Source organism: Chelon labrosus, assembly GCF_963514085.1.
Source record: "Chelon labrosus genome assembly, chromosome: 13".
Lineage (NCBI taxonomy): Eukaryota > Metazoa > Chordata > Actinopteri > Mugiliformes > Mugilidae > Chelon > Chelon labrosus.
This window is the reverse complement of record NC_140346.1, coordinates 19,435,818-19,461,527: the sequence shown is the minus strand read 5'-3', so window position 1 is coordinate 19,461,527 and position 25,710 is coordinate 19,435,818. Positions and strand designations below refer to the sequence as shown.

At 42.3% G+C, this 25,710-nt stretch overlaps 2 protein-coding genes across 2 annotated transcripts; both read right to left on the bottom strand.

The window, feature by feature from the left end:
• Nucleotides 1-576: 576 nt before the first annotated feature.
• LOC311497828 (uncharacterized protein) lies at nt 577-10,890 on the bottom strand (the record flags this gene model as incomplete). The annotated part of the gene is made up of 12 exons (XM_084558193.1): nt 10,587-10,890; nt 9,630-10,442; nt 9,323-9,550; nt 9,103-9,229; nt 8,093-9,011; nt 7,183-7,207; nt 3,590-3,837; nt 3,166-3,454; nt 2,221-3,033; nt 1,850-2,092; nt 1,579-1,702; nt 577-1,490 (listed from the first exon to the last, which is right to left on the bottom strand). Exons 1-12 carry the CDS (start codon nt 10,839-10,841, stop codon nt 577-579), a joined length of 4,998 nt encoding a protein of 1,665 aa, XP_084414319.1. The 5' UTR covers nt 10,842-10,890.
• A 706-nt stretch (nt 10,891-11,596) lies between these two features.
• Nucleotides 11,597-22,740, bottom strand: LOC311497827 (uncharacterized protein; the record flags this gene model as incomplete). Its single annotated transcript, XM_084558192.1, has 12 exons — nt 11,597-12,504; nt 13,772-13,895; nt 13,978-14,205; nt 14,350-15,144; nt 15,280-15,577; nt 15,693-15,930; nt 19,345-20,247; nt 20,585-20,708; nt 20,852-21,079; nt 21,233-22,027; nt 22,132-22,429; nt 22,520-22,740. 12 exons carry the CDS (start codon nt 22,738-22,740, stop codon nt 11,597-11,599), a joined length of 5,160 nt encoding a protein of 1,719 aa, XP_084414318.1.
• Between the last annotated feature and the right edge of the window lie 2,970 nt (nt 22,741-25,710).

The following is a 25,710-nucleotide window of genomic DNA, read 5'->3' as shown; positions in this document are numbered from 1 at the left end:
GTCAAAACAGTTGCTCATCAGAGAATGAACATGGGCCTTCTGAGGGTGTCCTGTGGTGTCTGGCAACAGAATGTTGTTAGTGGGGGCCTTTGGGTGCTATGGGTTGAGTTGAGGGGTCTCTGTGGATCAGGCTTGTTCCAGTGCGTCCCACAGATACTCGATCAGTTAGGGAGCTAGATGAATTTGGAGGCCGGGTCAACACCTTGTGCTGTTTTTCATGTTTGGTCTGGTCTAGGTGGGTGCTACATGTCTAAGGAACATCCACACAAATGCCAGGTCCAAACGTTTCCCAGCAGAACACTGAATTGTCACGAGATGTTCAGTGTTATTCACTTCTCCTGTCAGTGGTCATAATATTACGCTTGATTGGTGTATATATACATAGAATGAATAGTCTTACTGCAGCAAATAACCAGCCAGATTAACTTTATTTATTTAACGACACAGTATTATTAGGACAGGATTTAAGAAACATTGGGTTTCTTTACATAATGGAAAAAAAATTACAACTTTATTAGACATTGAGTAACAACGAAATTAACAATTACAAAATGAAGGAATCACAACTGTGTGCAATTAACATTGAATATCTTTTGTTTTTCCCATGATATGTTTTTTGGTATTTTGTTCTGGCCTAAACAAAATAACATAAACTTTGGGAATAAAAATGCAGAAAAGGAGCCCATAACTAGAGGCCAAGATAGCAAATATCTCCACAGCTACAGTGAACTTCCCAGGAGAGCTGACATACGCTGGGATGAAGGTGATCCAGACTGCACAGAATATCAACATGCTGAAGGTGATGAATTTAGCTTCGTTGAAATTATCTGGCAACTTTCTAGCCAAAAAGGCGAGTACGAAACATAAGAGAGCCAGGAGTCCAATGTATCCTAGCACAGCCCAGAAGCCTACAGCAGACCCCAGTGCACACTCGAGAATAATCTTATCCTTATAGTGATTCAGATTTTTGTAAGGGAAAGGAGGGTTGATTGTCAGCCACAACAAGCAAATCAAAACCTGTACGAGGGTGAAAGCCACGACACACAGTCTCTGCTGTGTAGGCCCAAACCATTTCATCACATTACTACCAGGGAGTGTAGCCCTGAAGGCCATTAACACGACTATTGTTTTCCCCAAGACACAAGAGATACAGAGGACAAAGGTGATGCCGAACGCTGTGTGTCGCAGCATGCAGGACCACGCAGAGGGCCGGCCGATGAAGGTCAGAGAGCACAGGAAACACAGAGTCAGGGAGAAGAGCAGCAGGAAGCTCAGCTCAGAGTTGTTGGCCCTGACGATCGGAGTGTCCCTGAAATAGAAGAACACTAACGCAATCACAGCAGTCAAAGCTGCCCCCATCAAGCAGAGGAAAGTTAGAATGATACCCATGAGCTCTGCAAAAGAAAGGAATTCAATTTCCTTCATGACGCACGCGTCTCGTCTGCTGTTCGGCCAGAATTCAGCGGGGCATTTGAAGCAATCCATCGAGTCTGTTTAAGGAAGACGAAAAGACAAAATAAAGCACTGATCTGGTCAAGAATTAGGCAAAGCACATTTAAGACAGAGCATAAGTCTAACCTGTAACGTTGCTGATTTCTCCTTCTGCGCATGGAATACAGTCATAACAGCAAACAGGTCTTCTTTTCTGCAGGACTTTGCGTTTTCCCGGAGGACAGCTCTCACTGCACACCGACACAGGCACCTGCTGGTGTGTGAAAGTTGCACGTAATCTACTTTTTCAAGGCTGGAAACGCTCCGTTAACATTCTCCCAGATCATAAAATATTATGCAGAACGTTACAGCGACTGACAACCCAGAAATGTAAAAGCAAAGCAGCATGAACGTGTACCGTATCACCTCCTCCTCCTCCTCCTCCACCTCCCCACACTATCTTCACGCCGTTCATTACAAACCGACGCTCGCTGGGCAGAGCGGCATCAAAAACGCCAACTGTGGCGACGTGCACGGTCCCCGAGGTCACGTGTTGTAAATTCACAAGCTCATATCTTGCAGCCGAATCCCCGTTTCGGTCGAAAGTCACTCTCTCCCCCTCGCTTGTTGTGAAGTTGATATTCTGTAAGTAGTGTAGCACCTGCAGAGAAGAGGACGGGCGAAGAATTACAAGAAAGAAGGCTGCTTTTCTTTGTAATCGCTTGTTTTATGAGACACAGATTTTGAAGATTTTCAAATAATCTGTGACCCTTTTGTTGGCCTCCTCACCTGCCATGGTTCAAAGTGTTTAATATCAGCACAGCTACTGTTGTAGAACGGCCCCTTCCCCTCTTCACATGTGACCAGGTCGTGGAGAGCGTGGGCCACTGCGTAAACCGACTTGTACACGTTGTTGGTAAATCTCAGCTCAGAAACGTCTGTGAAATACGACTCTACGCCCCGCAAGCTCTCAGAGCCAGTGCATGGCTCTCTTTGTGCGTCCGCAGCGCCACTGAGGGAGCAGTCAAAAACGTCCTCCCAGAAATCCCTCACAAACTGACTGCCGGGAAAGTGCGACGGGTGGAGCCGCCTCAGGTGCTCCTCCAGGCCGGGGATCTGCGCCCGGCTGATGACGAAGCCCAGGGAGCCCACGAGGAGGCTGTGCCCCTCGCTGTCAGTCAGAGAGTGATCTGTGATCCAGGCGTCGCTGCCGACCCACTGCAGTCCTGTAACGTTCTGCTTGTGCAGCTCAGCCGCCAGCACTTTGACTTCTCTGTGGGACATGAAAGCCACGATGACTTTAGAGGTGGAGTGCTTCACAGCTTCGACTACTTTGTTCAGCTCACGAGGAGGACCTGTTTGCTCGAACGCCTGGTAGTACTCAACGCACACCCCTTCTTCCTGAGCAGCTTGCATGAATGTGGCGATCCCATTGACGCCGTAGTCGTTTTTGTTACTTATCGCCCCCACCCAGGTCCAGCCGAAGTGCTTGACCAGCTTTGCCAGGGCTCTGCTCTGATGGAGGTCGCTGGGGATGGTTCGGAAGAAGGATGGAAACTCCTCTCTGTTGCTCAGACACGCACAGGTTGCAAAGTGACTGATCTGCACAAAAGAAATATGTGGAAGAATCTCATAAACAGCACATGTTGATGAGGAAATCTAGAATAATGCATATCCATGTCTATAGGGACTGAGAAAATAAAAATGCATTAACATGGGATCTAAAGTATTTACCACTGGCACGTGAAATCGTCCTATAATCCGAGCAAATCCCACCGTTGGTGCAGAAGCAGAGTGGCCCACAACAGCCTGTGCACGGTCCGCCTTCGTGCAGGTCCTCTCATCTATTATCTCTGTCTGTCCGTTGGCTAAATCTAAAGCAGACTGTATAATGTTCGCCATCCCACACGAATTGTATATCCTGTAGCCCAGTGTGTAGTTTGGGAGAATAGAAGGATTCTGATTTATTTCCTCAATCGCAAAGATCATCGTCTGGGCAAATTTGAATTCTCTTACGTTGATGCTAAAAAAGAAATGTATTGGGGAGGGGGAAAAAAAACAACTCAAAATGAAACGTGAAGTCACATTCACAAGATAGATTTTATATGGCATAAATGTATATTAAAGTCAACATTAAGTCACACAAATACATACTTACTTCAGGCATGTTGGAGGATCTGGTAAGGTCTGAAATGTGGGCACGCTGCCTATGTAGCCAGTGCGGAAGGTGAAGATGCCACCCAACGTGAAGTCCCCAGCCTGGGCCAGCTCAGGCGGTCGCGCTCTGCCCTGCAACCGGCACACAGGTGTCACTCTCCTGATCAGAAAGACCAGGAGGACCAGCTTCAGCAGTGGCATCGCTCCGCTTTCCAGGCTGGCCTCTTTAATCCTGCGCCCCGTGGTGCTCTTTATACCCCCACATATGCACGTTGAAACCTAGTTCATGCCAATGCTTATGTCCGTGGACCCATTGCTTTAGGCTACACGGTAAGGTATGTAACTATGGTATAATCCCCGGGGACAGAGAAAAAGGGGTGTGGTGCAAAACAATCTAAGAATGTGCAGTACATGTATTCACAATATATACTGTATATTTTTGTTTTTCTTTATTGGTTAGTTAAGTGGGACAACATAGGCAATATCGGAGATATTGCATTCTAAAAAAAGGCATGTTAAAGTTGCAAACAATTATTCTATGAACCACACCTTCATGAAGATATGTTTTATTTTTTATTCTGTAAGGGAATCTGAAGTTTTCATTAATAGGAGAATGTATGAGCAGTGCACGTTTTCTTTGATTTCCTATTTCCACGTTCGTCCACTTGTTCCTTTGTTCCTAACTGTCGTCAGGAGATGAATCAAAGCTGAAATCCAGAACATATTTAAAGCTTTTTAAGCATTACTTAACTTTGTTATAATGATTGTGTCTGTTGCTGACATTATCTCTTGCCACGATTGTCTGTCAGTGTTTTGATGCTATCGCAGATCCAGATGCAGATTCCTTTTTCTCTTCTCTCTCTTTTCTTTTAAAGCATTTTTGGCATTTGGCTTCTAAACGTCATTATTGATCAGCGGTCAGACGTTAGAACTTAACTTAGAAATGCAGTAAAGTGCCGCAAAATTAATTTTATGTGTATATCTCACAACTGAGGCGTGTCAGGTCTTCTAACAGAATTGAATCTAAAAGGTCACCTACTGTAAATAAAACTGTTTAAAAAGTAATGCAACATGCTCAACTAAATGCTTTCAATGTCTAGAGGTTGGTCTCTGACACTGTTGTGGTCTCAGCGGGGTTCACGTCTGGACTTTGACAAGGCCACTCAAGAAGTTCGATTTTATTCTGACAATCAGAGTGAGACTCAACCTTCACGCTTGGCCTCATTGTCCTGCTACATAACTGTGGAGCGGACATGGTGCATTGGCTGCAGAAGAGAGGTGTGGAGAGGGCTCAGGAGAGCAGCGCCAGGTGAGAGTGACTGGCACACCTGCATCCTGTTGGACTAATCACTCTCCTTTTAACACAGTAGCGTGCTGGACCTGGAAGAGGTCACACGGCTGTCGGCAGCGAGAAAGTATGAGTATGCCAGCGAATGACACCGAAAGATGTGTGTATGTGTTGTGATCTAAAATAAAATAACTAAACGTCATCGCTAATCCAAGTCTTCTTCAGCTTCCACATAACGTCCCTCAGTGCGGATCTCTGTAGGCCGAAGCCATACAAACATAACGGTTAACAGACGGCTGTGTTTCAGTCTCTTTAGTGAAGTTTTTTAATTTATCACCTAAGTAGACACACAGGACCAGACAGGGTTGATAATATTTTACTTCAGTGTGTGCAGTCATCATTTAAACTGCAGTATATGGCACGCTGAAAAATAGGCACAGAAGGGGGTCATGTACCTTTTCTCAGCACTTTATTTTGCAGCATTTCACATTTTCGGTCAACAGTGTTGATGCTTTCTAGCTTAGTTTTCTCATTAATACATTTTACCAGCTCGACAGCTGATAATAGTACTTTCACAGTACTGAATGTTTTACAAATAATACTGCGGGATTCTACTGATTCTGTCGGCCCACTTACACACAAGAAACACAAACTGCAAAAATAAAATCCGATAAAACCAGTGGTGTAAGAGTTATTTTGTTAGATTTGGAGACAAACTCTCACAGATGGGTAAAATTAAGGTCTTTATATTTCATGACAGATTGAGACAGAACTATCATAACATTATACACTACATAAATTATCAATATAATGAAGATTTTTAAAAAAATAATTGTTTTAGCTTGATTTAGTTTTTGTTAGACAAACGCAGACATGGTGTAGACCCGAGGTCATATCTAAAAGAAGAAAACAAATAACAAGAGGAAGCGAGGGAGGGAGAGGGATCAAAACAAAGCCTTAATTGCATTAGCATGTAAGAGTTGCATGTTGTGACAAAGATGTTGATGATTATGGACCCGATCTTTTCTGCTTGAAGCAATATGCCACCTGTTGTTCCTGTTGTTGGGCAAAAGAATCAAGCAGTCTGTTGCAATGTGTAATCTCCTGAGGCCCGCTGCAGCCGTCCCACTGGGATCGCTGGGTAATAAAGTCATACATGCAACAGATGGGGACTTATTTACCTCCTGCTGTTTTTCTTCTGTGTTGTTTTCGTGTATATGGACAACCTTTTGTTTTTATCTTTATTTTTTTTTAATTTGTAATTGCATCAGTTTATATTTGAACTTTTTTATTGTTGCTTATCAAACATCAAGGGAACTCTTTCTCTTAGTTGGGGGCCGCTGACAGAAATAATTAGAGTCATGATAAACTTTCCTGCTCTCCAAAACAACTCAAACTCAACAACAAACTATTTTTTCATAAACTATGGATCATTATTTAATACTTTATAGTAGCTTTAGCTACAGGTAAGCACAGGATTACCTTAAAAACCTGCACAATTGGCACCTTTTCTTTGCTCTATACCTGAACTCATCTTAATACTCTCTTGGCCTGCAAAGGTGCAATAACCCCAATAATAAGAATAATAACATTGCATTGGCGCATACATTAAACAACCCCTTTGAAATTTTGTTGCTGTATTTTCAGTGTCATCCCATTCTGAATTAAATTATTCATAATTTTAAACCTCAGAAACCACACAATTGAAACGGTACCAATGGTAACAATAGCTACAGCAGAAATGGTTCCTTACTCTGTAATTTAAGTCGTACACAATAAAACAGTCCCTTTTCTATCATAGGGGTACGTACTTGTTGAATCACTATGTGCTGCACGTACATTTAGAAGCCAACTGCCAACTTTTTCTTGTTCAGAAAGGACGTCTTCTGCCTTATGCAGATGGGTCCCTCCATATGAGCTGGGTTCTGCATAAGGTTTCTTCCTGCCACCGTCGCATTCAGGATTGCTCTGGGGGTTTCAGACTGGATGTTGTAAAGTGTTTTGAGACGATTTGTATTGTTTTTGACGCTATATAAATAAAATTGAATTGAATTGAATTGAACGGGCGGGGGGGGGTCATCGGGCAAGAGGCGGGATACACCCTAGACAGGTCACCAATCTATCGAAGGGATTCAGAAAGGACATGATGTTTAAAGATGGACTTTAATATCAGAAGTACTAGAAGATAGAAATAGATAACATCAAATTAAGACTTCACGGCTGAAAACCTTATCCTGCATGTGTGTAGAGAATTGCATGGCATTTTGGAATTTGACCTCTGTCATTTCTTTTTACTGTGAAGCTACAATGCAGTATCTCATGATGGCCACACTGGGGAGGAATAATCACAGGGGCTGATGTCTCTTACAGTGCTCATAGAAGCATGTGAGTACTTCATATGCCTATAGCCTGTATTCAAGGTCTTTACAATAAAAGTCCCTAAAAACCTTTTTTTTTTTTTTTTTTTGCTTTGCACACTTCATTTTAAATGTGACTAATATACATTGATCAGGCATAACATTATGACCACCTTCCTAATATTGTGTAGGTCTCCCTTGTGCCTCCAAAACAGTTCTGACTCATTAGAGAATGGACATTGGCCTTCTGAGGGTGTCCTTTGGTGTCTGGCTACAGGATCTTGTTAGTGGGGGCCTTTGGGTCCTATGGGTTGAGGCAAGGGGCCTCTGTGGATCATCCCACCATTGATCAGTTTGGGATCTAGGGAACTTGGAGGCCAGGTCAACACCTTGTGCTCATGTTTTTTGAGTGGTTCCTAAACTGTTTTTGTGTGTGTGCCTGCTGAGGATAGCTGGTGGGTACATGTCTAAGTAACATCCACACGAATGCCAGGTCCAAAAGTTTCCCAGCAGAACATTGTATTGCCACAAGATGGTCAGTGTTATTCACTTCTCCTGTCAGTGGTCATAATGTTGAGGCTGATCACTGTATATATCAAAGGACCACACATGTAGTGTTTTCATATGGCTTATTTCATAGTGACTTAGTGGCTATTGTTGCTGGGGGCTTGCATATGGACAATACTTCCTCTTGTGTCTATCAGTTGAGTTTGTGTAGTTATGAATGGACACATGTCTGTAACAATACTGCAACATGAAATGAAAGGTTTATTGACTGCAACATAATCATATACAATAATACAAAATGCCTGGGCACAGATCACGGTTCAGTCACAGTAGGGTGTTATATTCACACCGCTAATAATGTATATCATTATGAGATGTCTTTCCCATTATGTGTTTTTTAGTATTTTGTTCTGGCCTGAACAAGATTATAAAACACTTTGGTAGAAAAATGCAGAAGAGTAGCCCGTAAGTGGAGGCCAGGATGGCAAATATCTCCACAGCTACAGTGAACTTCCCAGGAGAGCTGACATACGCTGGGATGAAGGTGATCCAGACCGCACAGAATATCAGCATGCTGAAGGTGATGAATTTAGCTTCGTTGAAATTATCTGGCAGCTTTCGAGCCAGATAAGCAAAAATAAAACACAACATGGCCAGAAGTCCTATATATCCCAGTACGGCCCAGAACCCTACAGCTGCTCCAAGATTACACTCTAAGATGATTCTGTCTTTATACAGCAGCAAATTCATGAAGGGGAAAGGAGGGCTTATTGTGAGCCAAAGTACGCAAATCAAAACCTGTATCAGAGTGAAAGCCAGAACACTGAGTCTCTGCTGTGCAGGCCCGAACCATTTCATCACATTACTACCTGGAAGTGTAGCCCTGAAGGCCATTAACACCACCAGTGTTTTCCCCAGAACACATGAAATGCAGAGGACAAAGGTGATGCCGAACGCTGTGTGTCGCAGCATGCAGGACCACTCGGAGGGCCGGCCGATGAAGGTCAGAGAACACAGGAAACACAGAGTCAAGGAGAAGAGCAGCAGGAAGCTCAGCTCAGAGTTGTTGGCTCGCACTAGCGGGGTTTCTACGTGGCAGTAAAAGACTAGCGTGACGGTCAACGTTAGAAAAACTCCCAGCAATGAAAAAAACACTAACAGTGTTCCCAGAATTTCATCATATGCCAGGAATTCTATTGCTTTGGGGACGCAGGCGTCTCTCTGTTTGTTGGACCAAAACTCCGGCGGGCATTTCATGCAGTGTATTGAATCTGCAGAAGGGAAAAACAAGAATTATGGAGTGAAGACGCCATTTCTGACGTCAACAGTGATTGAATGGGACTGTTTTTGTTGTTCGCTCACCTGTTATGTTACTGATCTCGCCTGCAGGGCACGGTATGCAATCATAACAGCAGGCTGGCCTTCCCTTCTGGAGCGTCTTATGAGTTCCCGGGAGACATTTCTCACTGCAGACTGACACAGGCACCTCCTGCACACATAAAGATCATTAGGTGCAATTTGATTAACACACTGACATTTTGTCTTCATGGTTTTCAATAAGTCATTAAATAGAAATTCAAACCTCAGTGACCCCATCAGCCCAGACAATTGGGATGTTGTTCATGATAAACTGATGACTGTCTGGAAGAGAAGCATCATAAATGCCAACTGTTTCTCCTTCCATGGTCCCCCTGTTCGTAATCTGCAAATTAACAAGCTCATATCTTGCTGGCGAATCTCCATCGCTGTTAAAATAGACTCTTTCTCCTTCTTCAGTGGTGAAATTTACATTATTGAGATAGTGTAAGACCTAGGAGGAAATTACACAGGGGTCAAATGACAGATTCCTGCTGTTATGATTCCGTCACAGGTCATTGGCAGTGTCTCACCTGCCAGGGTTGAACGTGTTTGGGGTCAGTGCAGCTCCCGTTAGACCAGGGCGCTCCGCCGGGGTCACATTTAATCAGGGCGTCAAGAGCATGAGCCACGGCGTAAACCGACTTGTACACATTATTCGTGAACCTGAGCTCGGACACATCGGTGAACTGTGACTCGACATCCTGCAAGCTCTCGGAGCCGCTGCACGGCTGCCTTCGCGTGTCCGCGGTCTCATTCAGGGAGCAGTCGAACATGTCTTCCCAGAAATCCCTGACAAACTGACTGCCGGGAAACTGAGACGGGTGGAGCCGCCTCAGATGCTCCTCCAGCCCGCGGATCTCGGCTTTGGCCACGGTGAAGCCTAGCGAGCCCACGAGGGTGCTGTGTGCCTCGCTGTCGGTCAGGGAATGATCCGTGATCCAGGCGTCGCTGCCGATCCACTGAAGTCCTGTGACGTTCTGTTTGTGCAGCTCAGAAGCCAGCAACTTAATTTCTCTGTGGGACATGAAAGCCATAATCACCCTTGAAGTGGACTTCTTAATAATCTCTGTTATTCTCTGCAGCCTGTTAGGTGGATCTGACGATGAAAATGCTTCAGAGTACTCGACACATATGCCGTATTCCTGTGCACCTTGGATAAACGCTGCTATGCCGTTGAGTCCGTATTCATTATCCACGGCTATAGCCCCAATCCAGGTCCAGCCAAAGTGCTTGACCAGCTTTGCCAGGGCTCTGCTCTGGTAGTAGTCACTGGGAATAGTTCTGAAGAAAGTGGGATACTGTTGCCTGTTGCTCAGACAGGCACATGTGGCAAAATGACTGATCTGCGATGAAATGTAGAAACATCAGACTGGCACTGACGGAGCAGACATTAACAAGCTTTCATACACTCATCCAATAATTACAGTTTCAAAGTATAAGATTGTAGATATACAACTACATACTTAACACAGAGTTAAATGACTTACCACAGGCACTTGAAACCTCCCCACAACTTCTGCAAACGCTATAGTTGGTCTTGACCCTGAATGCCCCAGGATGGCTTGCACTGTCTCAGTTTTAGTGCAGTTGCCATCCCTGATTTCTCCCTTCACTCCGCTCACCAGCGCCAGCGCGGCTCTCAGTATGTCCATGGTCCCACAGTTATCATAAATCTTGTAGCCAAGTTTGACATTAGGCAGCATTTGGGGATCTTTGTTGATCTCATTTATGGCGAAGATCATCGCTTGAGCAAATTTGAATTCTCTGAAATTGAAGCTATGTAGTGAAAAGTAGAACGAATTAATACATTTAGTTCAGTTTGTCCAAACCGTCCAAAGTACAGAGCAAAATATACATAGGTTCATATATAAAAGTACAATATATAACAGGCCTAGCAATACATACTTGTTGCATTTTCTGAATTCTGGCTTTGTCTGAAATGAGTTAGTTACATAATCCTGCCCTGTGCGAAATGAAAAAATGCCTCCGATAACCAGGTCACCATCCTGGGTTAGTTCTGGTGGTTGCACCGTGCCTTGCAGGCGGCACACAGAGTCCCCCTTCCCCGTTAGTAGAACCAAGAGGATGAGCTTCATTAATGGCATAGCTCTCCTCCGTTCTGCTCTCAAGGCAAAGGCCAACCAGCTCCACGTCTCACTGCGCGGCTTTATAGGTGTTCAACAACAGGGAGGGAAGCTGTCATGGCTGAACTCGGTCTCAGGGGAGCAAACCAAACAAGTTGAGTCAAACATGTTTTTCTCTGTGAAAGTGTGTTTTTATTCTTTCAGTAGACAGTAGACAAATCACAGACATTTGTGCATTTATATGACTTAATTACAGTTGTGTCTTGTAAAGTATTAATGTGCTTTGCCACATGAAAAGATTTTACAGAGAAAATACAATATAGTAGTACAAAACAGATCAGCATTTTAATTGTATATATTCTTTATATGAAGATGACATTAAAATACCACCGCATGTCTTTCAGTTTTCTAAATTACTTTAGTGCCCCCTTCCCCATCATGTGCTTTTTCGTATTCTTCTCTGGTTTCAGTAAGATGACGTAACATTTTGGGATGAATATACAAAACAGCAGTCCGAAACTGGAGGCCAGGATAGCGAATATTTCTACGGCGACGCTGAACTTCCCAGGAGAGCTGACATACGCCGGGATAAAAGTGATCCACACTGCACAGAATATCAGCATGCTGAAGGTGATGAATTTGGCTTCGTTGAAGTTATCAGGCAGTTTCCGAGCCAGAAAAGCAAAAATAAAACACAACACGGCCAGAAGTCCTACGTACCCAAGGACAGCCCAGAAGCCTACAGCTGAGCCCAGGGCACACTCTAAGATGATTTTATCTTTGAATTGTTTAAAATTCTTGAATGGAAAAGGAGGAGAAATTGATAACCAGAGGACACATATGATAACTTGTATCAGAGTGAATCCCAGAACACTGAGTCTCTGCTGTGCAGGCCCAAACCATTTCATCACATTACTACCTGGAAGTGTAGCCTTGAAGGCCATTAACACCACCATTGTTTTCCCCAGAACACAAGAGATACAGAGGACAAAGGTGATGCCAAACGCTGTGTGTCGCAGCATGCAGGACCACTCAGAGGGCCGGCCGATGAAGGTCAGAGAACACAGGAAACACAGAGTCAAGGACAACAGCAGCAGGAAGCTCAGCTCAGAGTTGTTGGCTCTGACGATAGGAGATTTTCTGTATCTGAAGAAAATGAATGCTACAATAGCTGTCATGAATGTTCCAAATAAAGATGCAGCAGTGAGCAGAGCTCCCATAATTTCTTCATATGATAGAAACACCGCCTCCTTCTTTATACAGGCATCTCTTCTCTCATTTGACCAGAACTCAGGGAGACATCTTTCACAGGTGATAGAATCTGCAAAGGAGCATTAAAGGACATGTTAGACATCATGAGTAAATTTTTTTTCATGCATTTCTTGGCTGTCTTCATCTATTCCATTCATATGAAACTAAGACAACATGATCTCTAGATAATGAACTGATAACAGTGTGAAAAATCCTCATTGCCAGATCACCAGGGTGCAGATGGATAACAAATATGAGAACTCAACGTTGCATAACCATTAATCACTGTTGTACGCTGAAGTCCATATATGTTTGAACATGGTTTTTGAACAGAGGTTTTACATTATCTGTCGAAACACATTCAAGTTACAGTTCAATAATGAACATGAACTCAGCTTTAATTTTATTTCACATTCATATCCAAATTAGAGGAGCGATACAGGAATTACAACAATTATAACACAAAGTCCCCTATTTTCTTGGACTCAAATGTGATTGGACAAGTGACTAAAAGGTGTTTTATTATTATTATTTTGACAAATTTATGATATTATTTTATTATTTATTCACGAATTTAACAGGTAAGAAGGTCTCGGGTTTATGTGTGCAGCATTTGCATTTGGAAACCGAAGCTGTGAACCTTTGAGCCACATGTGCTCAAGGGAGTTCTCACTGTAAATGTAACATGCGGCAAAGACAAAACAAGAGTGGGCAAAAAAACAGATTAACAAGGCCTGGACATCTACTGGAAAAAGTAGTGGGTGGCGGATGGTCTCAGGATACTTCCCACGACAAAGAAAAACCCCTTCAGAACATCCAGTTGAGTTACCGTAAGTCACTGGGTCATTACTGTCTATTGCAGCCTCATGAAGGCAGCTGCAGAAAAAGGCCTGGCAAAGAATCACAAAGGAGGAAACACATTTTTTGGGGGGATGGCCATAGGTTCATGCAAAGGGTCCTAACGAAGTATTAAAAGTCAACATTTTATTTATGATTAGGTTTATTTTTCCAATTGAGCCCCTGTAAGTAGAGGACTGTATATGAAAATGGTTGCAAATGTTAAAATGTCCCTCCAATTGGGATGTGAATATTGGCATGTGTTTGTGCCCTAACCCTAACCCTAACACATATGGACCTTACTGTATGTACATATATATGCACATATATTTTCTGCCTTTTATTTACCCTCAATACATCTGGAGCTGAAACAATTATACATTTATACACTTGCAGTTCATTCCCTGTGGTGGGAATTGGAATGCAAAAATCTGTTATTTCTGCAGCTTTCCTTTATGATATAACTAAGTTCAGGAGCATTCCATCAAATATCACTAAACCTGTAGCGTTGCTTATTTCTCCCTCTGCACATCTTATACAGTCATAGCAGCAGACAGGCTTTCCTTTCTGGAGAACCTTGTGTGTTCCTGGGGGACACGTCTCACTGCAAACTGACACAGGCACCTGTGGGGGACAGCATCACTATGGATGAAAAGAGACACTTATTAAACAATCTGAAGTGATGTATAAGTAAAGTGGTCTATACCTGCTGTGAGTTTCGGGCCCAAATTATAGAATTATTTTGCAGATTCAGCTGTTTGTCTGCAGGTAGAGACGAATCATGAAGACCCACTGTGACGAAATCGACATTGCCGTCATCTCTCGGCTGCCAGTTTATGATTTCGTACTTTGCTGCAGGATCTCCATTCTCATTAAAGTAAACCTCCTCTTCCTCCTTTGTTGTGAACCGAATCTTTTTTATGCGCTGCAAAATCTTAGAGGATAGGTATAATGTCAGTTACGCATTTATCAAACTTGTTGGCTTAAGGAAAATAGAAATACAAGGTGAAAGAATATCTTAAACAATTTTAAAAGTTAATACGACTTACTTACAATAAAAATGACAATTTAAGCTCACCGTGGATGGATCTAACTGCACCTTGTTGTCACATGTTTGATTACAGCGGAGAATACTGTGAAGTGCATGGGCCACTGCATACACTCCTTTGTAGACATTGTTAAAGATAGGCATGAGAGACATATCAGTGAAGCCGTTATGCATTCCAGTCAGGTCTTCGTCTCCAGTACATTGTCTCTGATCCTCTGCTGGTGATTCTGACTGACCGAACTTACAGCTAAACAATGCCTCCCAGAACCCAACAAACATTTCATTGCTCGATGAATTTAGCGGCTTCACGTCCAAAATGAACTCTTTCATTCCAGTGACATGTGCTTTGGGGATGGAAAGGCCAATGGCACCGTCCAGGATATGATACCTATCCAGTGCAGCAGTTTGGGAATCAAATATCCATCCCTCGGTACCTACCCACTGATACCCAGTCAAGTTGTGGTAGTAAAACTCATGTAATAGCAAATTCAAGTCCATGGGGGAGAGAAATGCAACAATCACCTTGGAGGTTGAAGCCTTTATAATGTCAATTATACTTTGTATTTTATCTGCAGGATCTGTTCTAAAGAAAGCTACAGAATACTCCAGACAGATGTCAAGCTGCTGTGCAGTTTCTATGAATGTAGCCATGCCATTATTCCCATAATCATCATTAGTTCTAATAGCTCCAACCCAGGTCCAGCCAAAGTGTTTTACCAAGTGGGCCAGGGCTCTGCTCTGGTAGTAGTCACTGGGTATTGTTCTGAGGAAGGATGGATACTTAGTTTTGTCACTGAGACAAGCACATGTGGCAAAGTGGCTGATCTAAAAGGAAAAAATAAACAAATTATGTCCCTAGACTAAGATGTAAAATCAAATATTTATGCAGTGACATTTGCGTGAAAAACAAAAACGTATTATTTTTACAAATATAGTTTAACTTTTACCAATTATACCCACCAAGGGGATATTAAATGGTCCGATGACAGTTGCAATTGCCCTGCTAGGAGAGGAAGAGGTTTCTCCCATTATGGCCTGTACTTGTGCAGGTTTGGTACATGGTGCCTCAGAGGGTTGAGACACGTTTTCATTGCCATTAACCAAAGCCAGTGCGACTTTTACACTTCTGGCAATGGAGCCACAGGTATCATAGAGCTTATAACCCAGAGAGATGCCTGGTAGTATGTCTGAACTGTTATTAATCTCCTCAATGGCAAAAAGCATAGCCTGGGCAAACTGGAAGTCTCTGAAATTTAAACTAGAAGCAAAGTTGTACAGATTACATTGCAAACAATTTGTCCTTGAAACACAAATATGCCAATACAAATAGTTGTGCTCGAGTTTGAAAGTTTTCCGCAATCAGCGTAATTTACCTGGTGCATTCCAGTGGCAGGGGTTTGTGCATGTAGGTTTCCTGTCGGTTTTTCCAGCTGGTGTGAAAAGAGAAGATTGCCCCCAGTACAATGTCCCCATCCTTTGATAGCTGAGGGATCTCAGGATCCCCTATCTGCCTGCACACCGGCTCCTCAGCATGAGACACACACACCACCAAGACAATCTGTAAAAGTACCCAACCCTGCTGTGGCAAACTCTGTATGGACGACATACTGTCTGAAAGAGATACACCACTGGGTGGCATCACATGTACCCTTATGGTTAATCAAAAGCTTGCAGTGGTATATGTACATTTTGGAGCATGCATACGTAATAGAAAAGTCATGTTTCATCTTTGTGGATCAACAAGGTGGGGCGGGGAGGAGGGACGTGCCCAGATAGGAAATGAGTTTTAAGATCACTATTTCAAAATTCAACCCATGCTTGAATTTATACCGATAAATGCAGAATGATAGGGAAGATGGAGCTTGACGTATGTAAAGTTATTAAAATCTGTAATTTTATGCACTTCTTAGAGAAGAATTTAGCACCATTAAAGTCAGTGAATTACTAAGATTTATTTTGGCCACTTGGGGGCCACTATTTACCTGATAACAGGACCTTGCAAAGAGCAGCTTAATGACTGGATCAGTGAAAATGGAGCAATATTAGCTGTGTTATGTCTATAGCTATGTTTTCGTTTACTCTAAAGCACGGTTTATACCTCTCCGGGACTAGACGCCGTAACCTACGCACGTGGCCTACACCAGTGCAAGCCATTTATACGCTCCTCAGTTTGGTTTGGTCTGTAAAAACGCCACCCGCACACTAGTTGGCGCTGTCTTTTTTCCAGTCAGGTTAATTTTAGTTTCTACTTCCTGCTTCACTTTCTACTTCCTGCGACAGGAAGTGAAATTTCACTGTATACGAGTCGTGTAAATGCTTGTAGCGTCGAACCACCTCAGTTAACCCTTCCTCTGTGTGTTCCATCTTTATTGATCCAAAACAATCAATTCGACAATTGCGGAGATGGAGAAGCAGACGGAAATACTAAAGCAGCAACACGCTACTACCAAGAGGACCAATCACTCAGGCTACGGCGTTAGGGTCTGCGCATGCTCTGCACTGTTGCCGTAGCTATGCCGTCAAATTGACGCAGAAGCCTAAACCGCCTATAAAACATGCACTTCTACCACAACAAACTGAGAGTATGTATTACAGCCTTCTTTACAACTTTGAAGGTTTTCAGAGTTCCTTCTTTGATTCCTGTCACAACAACATGATGTAACCATTTCCCACATGAGTAGGATGCACAATTAAGACTAGAACGCCGCTAGATTGGTGGCATTGTGTCGTTTATTTGTATTGCCATGGTGCTAATTTAATCCTAACATGGTTGCAGCTGCTGCAACCATGCAGTGTATCCACATTGTGCTACTCCACAGACACCAAGACAATGGAAGAACATTGTTTCTGAGATTGTATTGTTGATGTGTTTCCACAGCTGCTCATCTCACTCAGCCTTTTTACACGTTGCTTCATCTTTATGAATCAAAGGCGGTCTGTATGTCCCAGGATTGTCACAGACCATGACCCACACATACAGTGTCCTCCAAAAGTAACTGGACACCAATGTCAAACTTTTAAATGTATGAATGGCATGGCTAAAGCTTAAAAAAAAGGTCTTATTTGAGTTTTTTCAGTACAAAATGACTGGTGGGAGTTTGGCTTTTTATTCTGAACATCTGTGGGTGGACCCCACTTGAAACTCACAAAATGGGACTGTTAATGACCCAGTACTCACCTACACTTATATGATATTGCTCAGATTAACCTTTTGGGTATATGTGGTACGGCTTTTTTCATGGTGAGCACTTCTGAAATGACACATTAATGGCCAAAAACTCTCCAGACTCAAGATTTTAAAAGGGTTTTTAAGTCTAGCTCCCTATTTTAGAGAGGCCTCTTTTGGAAAACAAGTCCACTTGCCATTGTCTTTAGCTTTCTCGATAAACCTGTATGACTGAGAATATCCACAGACATCATGTCAAAGCAAATTGCACTTTATTAGCTCAATTTTAAATACAAAGACAAAACCATAAATCTACATATGAGCACAAAAAATGTTTTTGGACACCCAAAAGTGACTTCATGGAAGATCATAATAACTGTGTTTTACTATTCACTTTGCCATCATTTAGCTTGCAGATCTGGGCATGGCATTTTAATGAGATGAATGTTTCAGGCAGTATAATGTCATCCATATTGTAGCGCTGAGAAGATGACATTTATTTTTCTCTCGGACACCCAACAGATGCTCAATGGTATTTATGGCATAACTCTGAGATGGCCATTCTAATGTCGGATTACTATTAGGATATTTCCGCTTTACTATGTACGCCTGCTCCTCCATCTCTGCAATTTTCAAAGTGATTGTTTTTGATCAATAAAGATGGAGCACATAGAGAAAAGGTTAAACATTTGTATGACTCGTCATATCTGGCGAAAGTTTCAGTCGCCATTGCTGAAAGTGAACCAGGAACTAGAAACAAAAATTAACCCGACTGGTAAAAAGGACACATCGCTGCCTAGTGTTTGGGTGGTGTTTTTACGCAACAAGCCAGATTGACGAGCGCACACGTACAAACGGCTCACACCGGCGTAGGCTACATGCGTAGGTTACACTGTCTATGTCCCACAGAGGTGTAAGCCACACTTAAGGCAAAATATTGAGACAACTGACATGCATGAATTAGTGTCCCCTTCTGTAGCGTCACTATTATTTTAATAAATTCATCATAATTTCTTCAGAGTTCATGATTCCACCAACAACCATGGATAGATAACCTTCTAACCACTGTTAGAAGAGCAGCTTTTGGAGTTGATCTTGGCGATCTTTTGTCTTGCCTGCAGGGCCTGTCTCAGTCACAAACACAGAGTAGAGTAACCAAAGGTGTAGTTCACCAACTTCTCTAAAGACAGAAAAGACGCTTATTTATTTGAGGAGAACATGTTAGTTTAGATGTTTCTACACAAGTTAAGATAGTTTCTTTTTCTTTTCTTATATAGTTTAAATGTTCTATGATCTATCTATTATACCTTGTATATCAAGACATTGTCTGCTCACCTTTTATGTAACTACTAGTGTCACCAAGTGGTTTTCTGGCTCTGTGCTCTTGATCATTCTAATAACAGTAACTTAATGAGCACGCCGTATACCCACTAAGCTTTTCCACATAATACTTTGAATTCTGGCTGTATGCATTCCTTTTGTCCATTATCAATCTCCTTTTGTACATCATACAAACTCTTGTTTGTGTAATGCACACATACATCATGTCTGCTTTATGCAGATGCATGTATAGATTTATCTGTTTGGTCACTTTGCTCTTCCACTCATTTCCTTCTGTTTTCTTTGCTATTCCACCTTCCTCTATTTTCTCTCTACCCAGCCGCACACTGATGGGTCCGTCATATGAGCTGGGTTCTGTTCAAGTTTTCCTCTAGCGTCTTAGTGCTTGCTTCGAGGGTTACAGGCTCTGAGCTCTATAAAGCGTCTTGAGACTATTAGTATTGGTACGCATATATTTGACATATTATTGTGTGATTTTGCATTATGCCTCCAATTTATTTAAAATGTTCAGAATCATTTTGGTGCCCCCTTCCCCATCATACTCTTCTTTGTATTCTTCTCTGGTTTCAGTAAGATGACGTAACATTTGGGGAAGAAAATACAAACTAGGAGTCCAAAACTGGAGGCCAGGATAGCGAATATTTCTACAGCAACACTGAACTTCCCAGGAGAGCTGACATACGCTGGGATAAAAGTGATCCACACTGCACAGAATATCAGCATGCTGAAGGTGATGAATTTGGCTTCGTTGAAGTTATCAGGCAGTTTCCGAGCCAGAAAAGCAAAAATAAAACACAACATGGCCAGCAGAGCTATGTACCCAAGAACAGCCCAGAAGCCTACAGCTGAGCCCAGAGCGCACTCTAAGATGATTTTATCTTTGAATTGTTTAAAATTCTTGAATGGGAAAGGAGGAGAAATTGATAACCAGAGGACACATATGATAACTTGTATCAGAGTAAAACCCAGAACACTGAGTCTCTGCTGTGCAGGCCCAAACCATTTCATCACGTTACTGCCTGGAAGTGTAGCCCTGAAGGCCATTAACACCACCATTGTTTTCCCCAGAACACAAGAGATACAGAGGACGAAGGTGATGCCAAACGCTGTGTGTCGCAGCATGCAGGACCACTCAGAGGGCCGGCCGATGAAGGTCAGAGAGCACAGGAAGCACAGAGTCAAGGAGAAGAGCAGCAGGAAGCTCAGCTCAGAGTTGTTGGCTCTGACGATGGGAGTTTTCCTGTATCTGAAGAAAATGAATGCTACAACAGCCGTCGTGCACGTTCCAAATAAAGATGCGGTGGTGAGCAGAGCTCCCATAATTTCTTCATATGATAGAAACACTGCCTCCTTCTTTATACAGACATCTCTTCTCTCATTTGACCAGAATTCAGGGAGACATCTTTCACAGGTGATAGAATCTGCAAAGTAGCATTGAAATTGATATTAAACTTGCTGAGTAAATTTTTCTCATACATTTTTTTGTTTTTTTGTTCGCATCTACTCCAACCAAATGTAATCGAGACAATATGATTTCCACATAATTACGTAATAGCAGTGTGAAAACTCCATTGCATGATCATTAATGATTCAGTAAATATGTAAATTTTCTTACATATTTATACATATATTTTTGTTTTCTATGCACCCTATTTAAACCATGCTTTGGAAATTAGAACACAAAAATATGTTCTTTTTAAAAAGTTAACTTTGTTAACCTCAATATGTGTCAAGTGCTTCCATTAAATATCACTAAACCTGTTGTGTTGCTTATTTCTCCCTCTGCACATCTTATACAGTCATAGCAGCAGACAGGCTTTCCTTTCTGAAGAACCTTGCTTGTTCCCGGGGGACACTTCTCACTGCAAACTGACACAGGCACCTGCATGGACAGAAAAATTATGGGTATTCACTTTGAAATGATGTTAGCAAGCCTCTATTATCATACTGAATACAAATGGTATGATGGACAGACAGTCATAACATTCACAGTATATAATAATTAGGAATTACAGTGGCCTTTACCTGCTCCGAGTTCTGGGCCCAAATTAAAAACTCATTGTGCAGATTCAGTTGTTTGCCTGCAGGTAACGATGCATCATAAAGACCAACTGTGACAAAGTTCACAATGCCATTTTCTCTTGGCTGCCAGTTTATAATTTCATACTTTGCAGCTGGATCTCCATTTTCATTGAAGTAAACTTCATCTCCCTCCTTTGTTTTGAAGCGAATATTTTTTATGCTCTGTAAAATCTAAGAAAGAAAGTCACAATTAAGTTACTTATTAGCAAATATTTTGCAGGCTTATTGCCTCAAGAACATGTTACAACGGTATATTTTTCAGAATTTAAACCATCATTCTTGTTCATGTTACTTAAGTTAAATCTAATGTGGTATTAAGCTCACCGTGGATGGATCTAGCTGTACCTTGATGTCACATGTTTGATTACAGCGGAGAATACTGTGAAGTGCATGGGCCACTGCATACACTCCTTTATAGACATTGTTAAAGATGGGCATGAGAGACATATCAGTGAAGCTGTTACGGACTTCAGCCAGGTCTTCGTCTCCAGCACACTGTCTCTGATCCTCTGCTGGTGATTCTGACTGACTGAACTTACAGCTAAATAATGCCTCCCAGAACTCTGTAAACATGTCATTACTAGATGAATTTAGTGGCTTCACATCCAAAATGAACTCTCTCATTCCAGTGACATGTGCTTTGGGGATGGAAAGGCCGATGGCACCATCCAGGATATGATGCTTAGCCATTGCTGCTGTATTTGAATCAAAGATCCAGGCCTCAGTACCTACCCACTGGTATCCAGTCAAGTTCTGGTTGGACAATTCATGTATTAGAACAGTCAAATCCTTTGGAGAGAGGAATGTAACAATCACCTTGGAGGTTGAAATTCTGATAATGTCAACTATCTTTTGTATTTTCTCCAGAGGATCTGTTCTAAAGAAAGATACAGAATACTCCAGACAGATGCCAAGCTGCTCTGCAGTTTCTATGAATGTAGCCATGCCATCATTGCCATAAGCATCATTGCTTCTTATAGCTCCAACCCAGGTCCAGCCAAAGTGTTTTACCAAGTGGGCCAGGGCTCTGCTCTGGTAGTAGTCACTGGGTATTGTTCTGAGGAAGGATGGGTACTTTGTTTTGTCACTGAGACAAGCACATGTGGCAAAGTAGCTGATCTTAAATAGAAAAATAAATTATATCAGTACAGTAAAATGGATCACGTTTGCTCTGAACAACAGAAAATAACTATGAACTATGAAATATTACCAATAATACCCACCAGTGGGATATGAAATGGTCCGATGACAGTTGCAATTGCCCTGCTAGGAGAAGAAGAGGTTTCTCCTATTATGGCTTGTACTTGTGAAGGTTTAGTACATGGTGCTCCAGAGGATGCAGACACATTTTCATTACCATTAATCAAGGCAAGTGCAACTTGTATGCTTCTGACAATGGAGCCACAAGTATCATAGAGCTTATAACCCAGAGAAATTCCTGGTAGCAAGTCTGAACTGTTATTAATCTCATCAATGGCAAAAAGCATAGCCTGGGCAAACTGGAAACCTCTGAAATTTAGACTGGAAGCAGAGAGTTGAAAATATTACATTGCAAACAATGCACAGATAAAACATTATACCCAATTGTTCTCACTTAATGGTTTCATTTACCTGGTGCATTGTAGCGGCAAGGGTTTGTGCATGTAGGTTTCCTGTCGGATGTTCCAGTTGTTGTGGAAGTAGAAGATTCCCCCCAAAACAATGTCCCCATGTTTAGATAACGGGGCATCCTCAGGGTCCCCTATCTGCCTGCACACTGGCTCCTCAGCTTGAGACAAAGACACCACCAACAAGGGCTGTAAAAATAACCAACCCCACCATGCAGACTTCATGCTGTCCAACAGCTAAAACCACCAGGTGGCATAGCCTGTACCGCAAGGTTAATCAAAAGCTTACACTTGTATATATACATTTTTATGCAGCATGCGTAATGGAACAATGATGTTTCATGTTTGTGGATCAAGAAGGTGGGGCGAGGGGAGGGTGATCCACAGATCGGAAATTCATTTTAGGAGCAAACTTATTTAAAAAATTAACCTTTGCTTGATTTCATGATCATAAATGAAAAAAACTAATGAAGATGAATGTTGATATATTTAAAGTTGAGAAAATCTCACTTTCACCAAAAACAATTGGATCAATATGTACAGTATATATATACGTATAAGATTGGTTTTCCATGTTTTTCCATAAGTAGGCTATTAAAGGGGAATTGCTGTTTTTTACAACCTGGACCTTATTTCTGGCGTAAAATACGATCGTTTACTCACTCATATATCTATAATATAGTGGGAGTGACTGGGGCACCCAAACGCAGCCTCTAAATAACACATTATCTGCCGCAAAACTCATTCATTTCACCAATATTTTGTTATGATACGCTAGTGAAATTCCCTGTTGAGTCTGGAGTTACCTGTTGTCTATTCACGGACAAGCAGCGGTTTGTTGTTCTTTTGCCAGCTGTTCTTCTCTCTGCCTCCACATCCTTCTTTTAATGAGCTCCTCATCTGTATACACAACCACAACCTATTTCATTTAAAGTGTATTGACTATTAATTATGGTGAAATCAGTAAGGAATTAGATTCAAAACTCATTCATTCATATTCTGTAACCGCTTGTCCTCTGGAGGGTTGGAGCCTATCCCAGCTGTCATTGGGCGACAGGCGTGGTACACCCTGGACAGGTCACTAGTCTAACACAGGGCTGGAAATGAGTCTCTGGCTGAAAATAGTTAACTTAGTCTTTATCTCACGTTATCTTTTTGGTTGGTGAGTTTGTCCACTGGAAAAACGCAATATTTGTCGCAAATGCATCGCCATAACATACAACAGTGTGCGTAACGTATGTACACAACTGTGCACATCAGACTGAGTGGCTACAGCTTGGTATTCTGCCTATGCTGTTGGAGATGTCCTAGTAAATGTATGCCATTATGAACTTATTCTCAATGTTCCTTGCAGTTTTTCAACAGATGACTTTAGTTATTTTAACTGTTACCACACCAGGGTTTCAGGCCCCGTTTACACGAAGGGAAAACGCAGATATTTCCCTGCGGTTTGGCCTCTCATTTACACGAAAACCCCGTTTTTGTCACAGAAAACGATTATTTCTAAAAACTCCGGCCAAAGTGGAGATTTCTGATAACGCCGGTTATGTGCTGCCGTGTCAACTGGGAGAAACGGGGTTCGGAGAAAACGATGATGTCATCGCCACACCCCTCGAGCCTTCCACCACTTATATCCCGCGATACGTCTCATAACAACATCAACAACAATGGCGGACTACATGCTCGTGTTCCTGCTGGAGAAGATATTGAGCCTATTAGGGTTACCAGGGCAAAATATCATTTCTCCTTGAGTTTGTTTTCTTCTAAAGCCGATTTGTAAACAGCGCTCAAGCTTTGTGCGCTTGCTCCGCCTCTTCCTCTCCGTTTTTGGTGAATTTCTGAAAGTGAAACAGCGGCACCTATAAGCCTGGAATATGAAGTAGCGTTTTCAGTCGTACTGAAACGGATCTGTGTGGACGCGGATATATCTTGAAACGATGCCATCGAAAACGAAGAGGGAAAAGATCGTTTCCGTACGTGTAAACGTGGCCTCAGTTCCACAACCAATTACGGCCTGAAGTGCAGCCTCTCAGCTTCTTACATCCAAATTGGAGGAAGGCTTTGTCAACGCCCCACTGCTCCTCCACTGGCCTTGCAGTGGCAGTGCCAGTGTTTTTGGCGTAATCACCATAACCGCCCACACCTGAGAAGATGTGAATAAAGGGCCGTGTTGAAGAGGCCTTAGACAGCCACTGTTCAGCTGCAGAGGCTCCATCATATCTCACCTGTTGCCTTTTCGTTTTTCTTTTTAATGAATTTAACTCTCTCATGTGTCTCCACTTTATGTTGCGGCCCTCGAGCTGGGTCGTAACAAGGCTTTAGGGATCGCAGCTTTTTAATACGTAGCCTCCACTTTTGAAGGGAAAACAAGTAATTGACTTAAGATGTTTCATGAACAGTTGTGGCGTATGCCTTCATCATTTCTTCATCAGTTAAGCAGGGTAAAGGTCTGCGGTTGATCAAATGTGCGACGTTTCAAGTTAACAGGCCATCCTTAGGCTGCAAAAAAACAAAGATCCATAAAAATGAAGGAACATGAGGAGGCGCTTTAGCTTTATCCAAGACTGGTCTGGATAAAGACTGGTTAGCTCATTCAGAGCGTTGACCACAATGTGCAAACCATTCACAAGCATCAAGAATAACAAAACCAGATTTAAAAATGAACCAGCTCTGGAACAGAATTCTTCGGACCAAAAGCTGGAATCAACTTGTACCAAAATGACAGAAAGAAAAGAGTCTGGAGAAGTCTTGGAACAATTCATGATCCAAAGCTCACAAAACCATCTGTTCACCGTAGTGGAGGGATTCTGATGGCATGGGTGTGGCTGAAGATAGATTCAAGCATAAATTATGTAGCGGGGTAGGGATATACTGTCTGTGCTGATTCTTCTTTGAAGGTTAAACTGGGATAATCTGCAATGGCTGTGTCGGTCAGTTGATCACAACCAGATCGAGCTGTATTTCTCTCGCTGTGCACAAAACAAAGACAGAAAGAAGATTCATTCAGAACACTTTATTTGTCGCCAAGGGGCAACTGAAGATACAGATAGTTAAAGTCAAAGCATCACAAATGAGACAACCCATAGTAGGGTGATGGGTCTTAGACTTCAGGCAGTCTTTTCATGCAAAGGATTCTTGACAATGTATTAAAAAGAACCATATGAAAATGTTCATTTGTCAAAGCATGTTTAAACA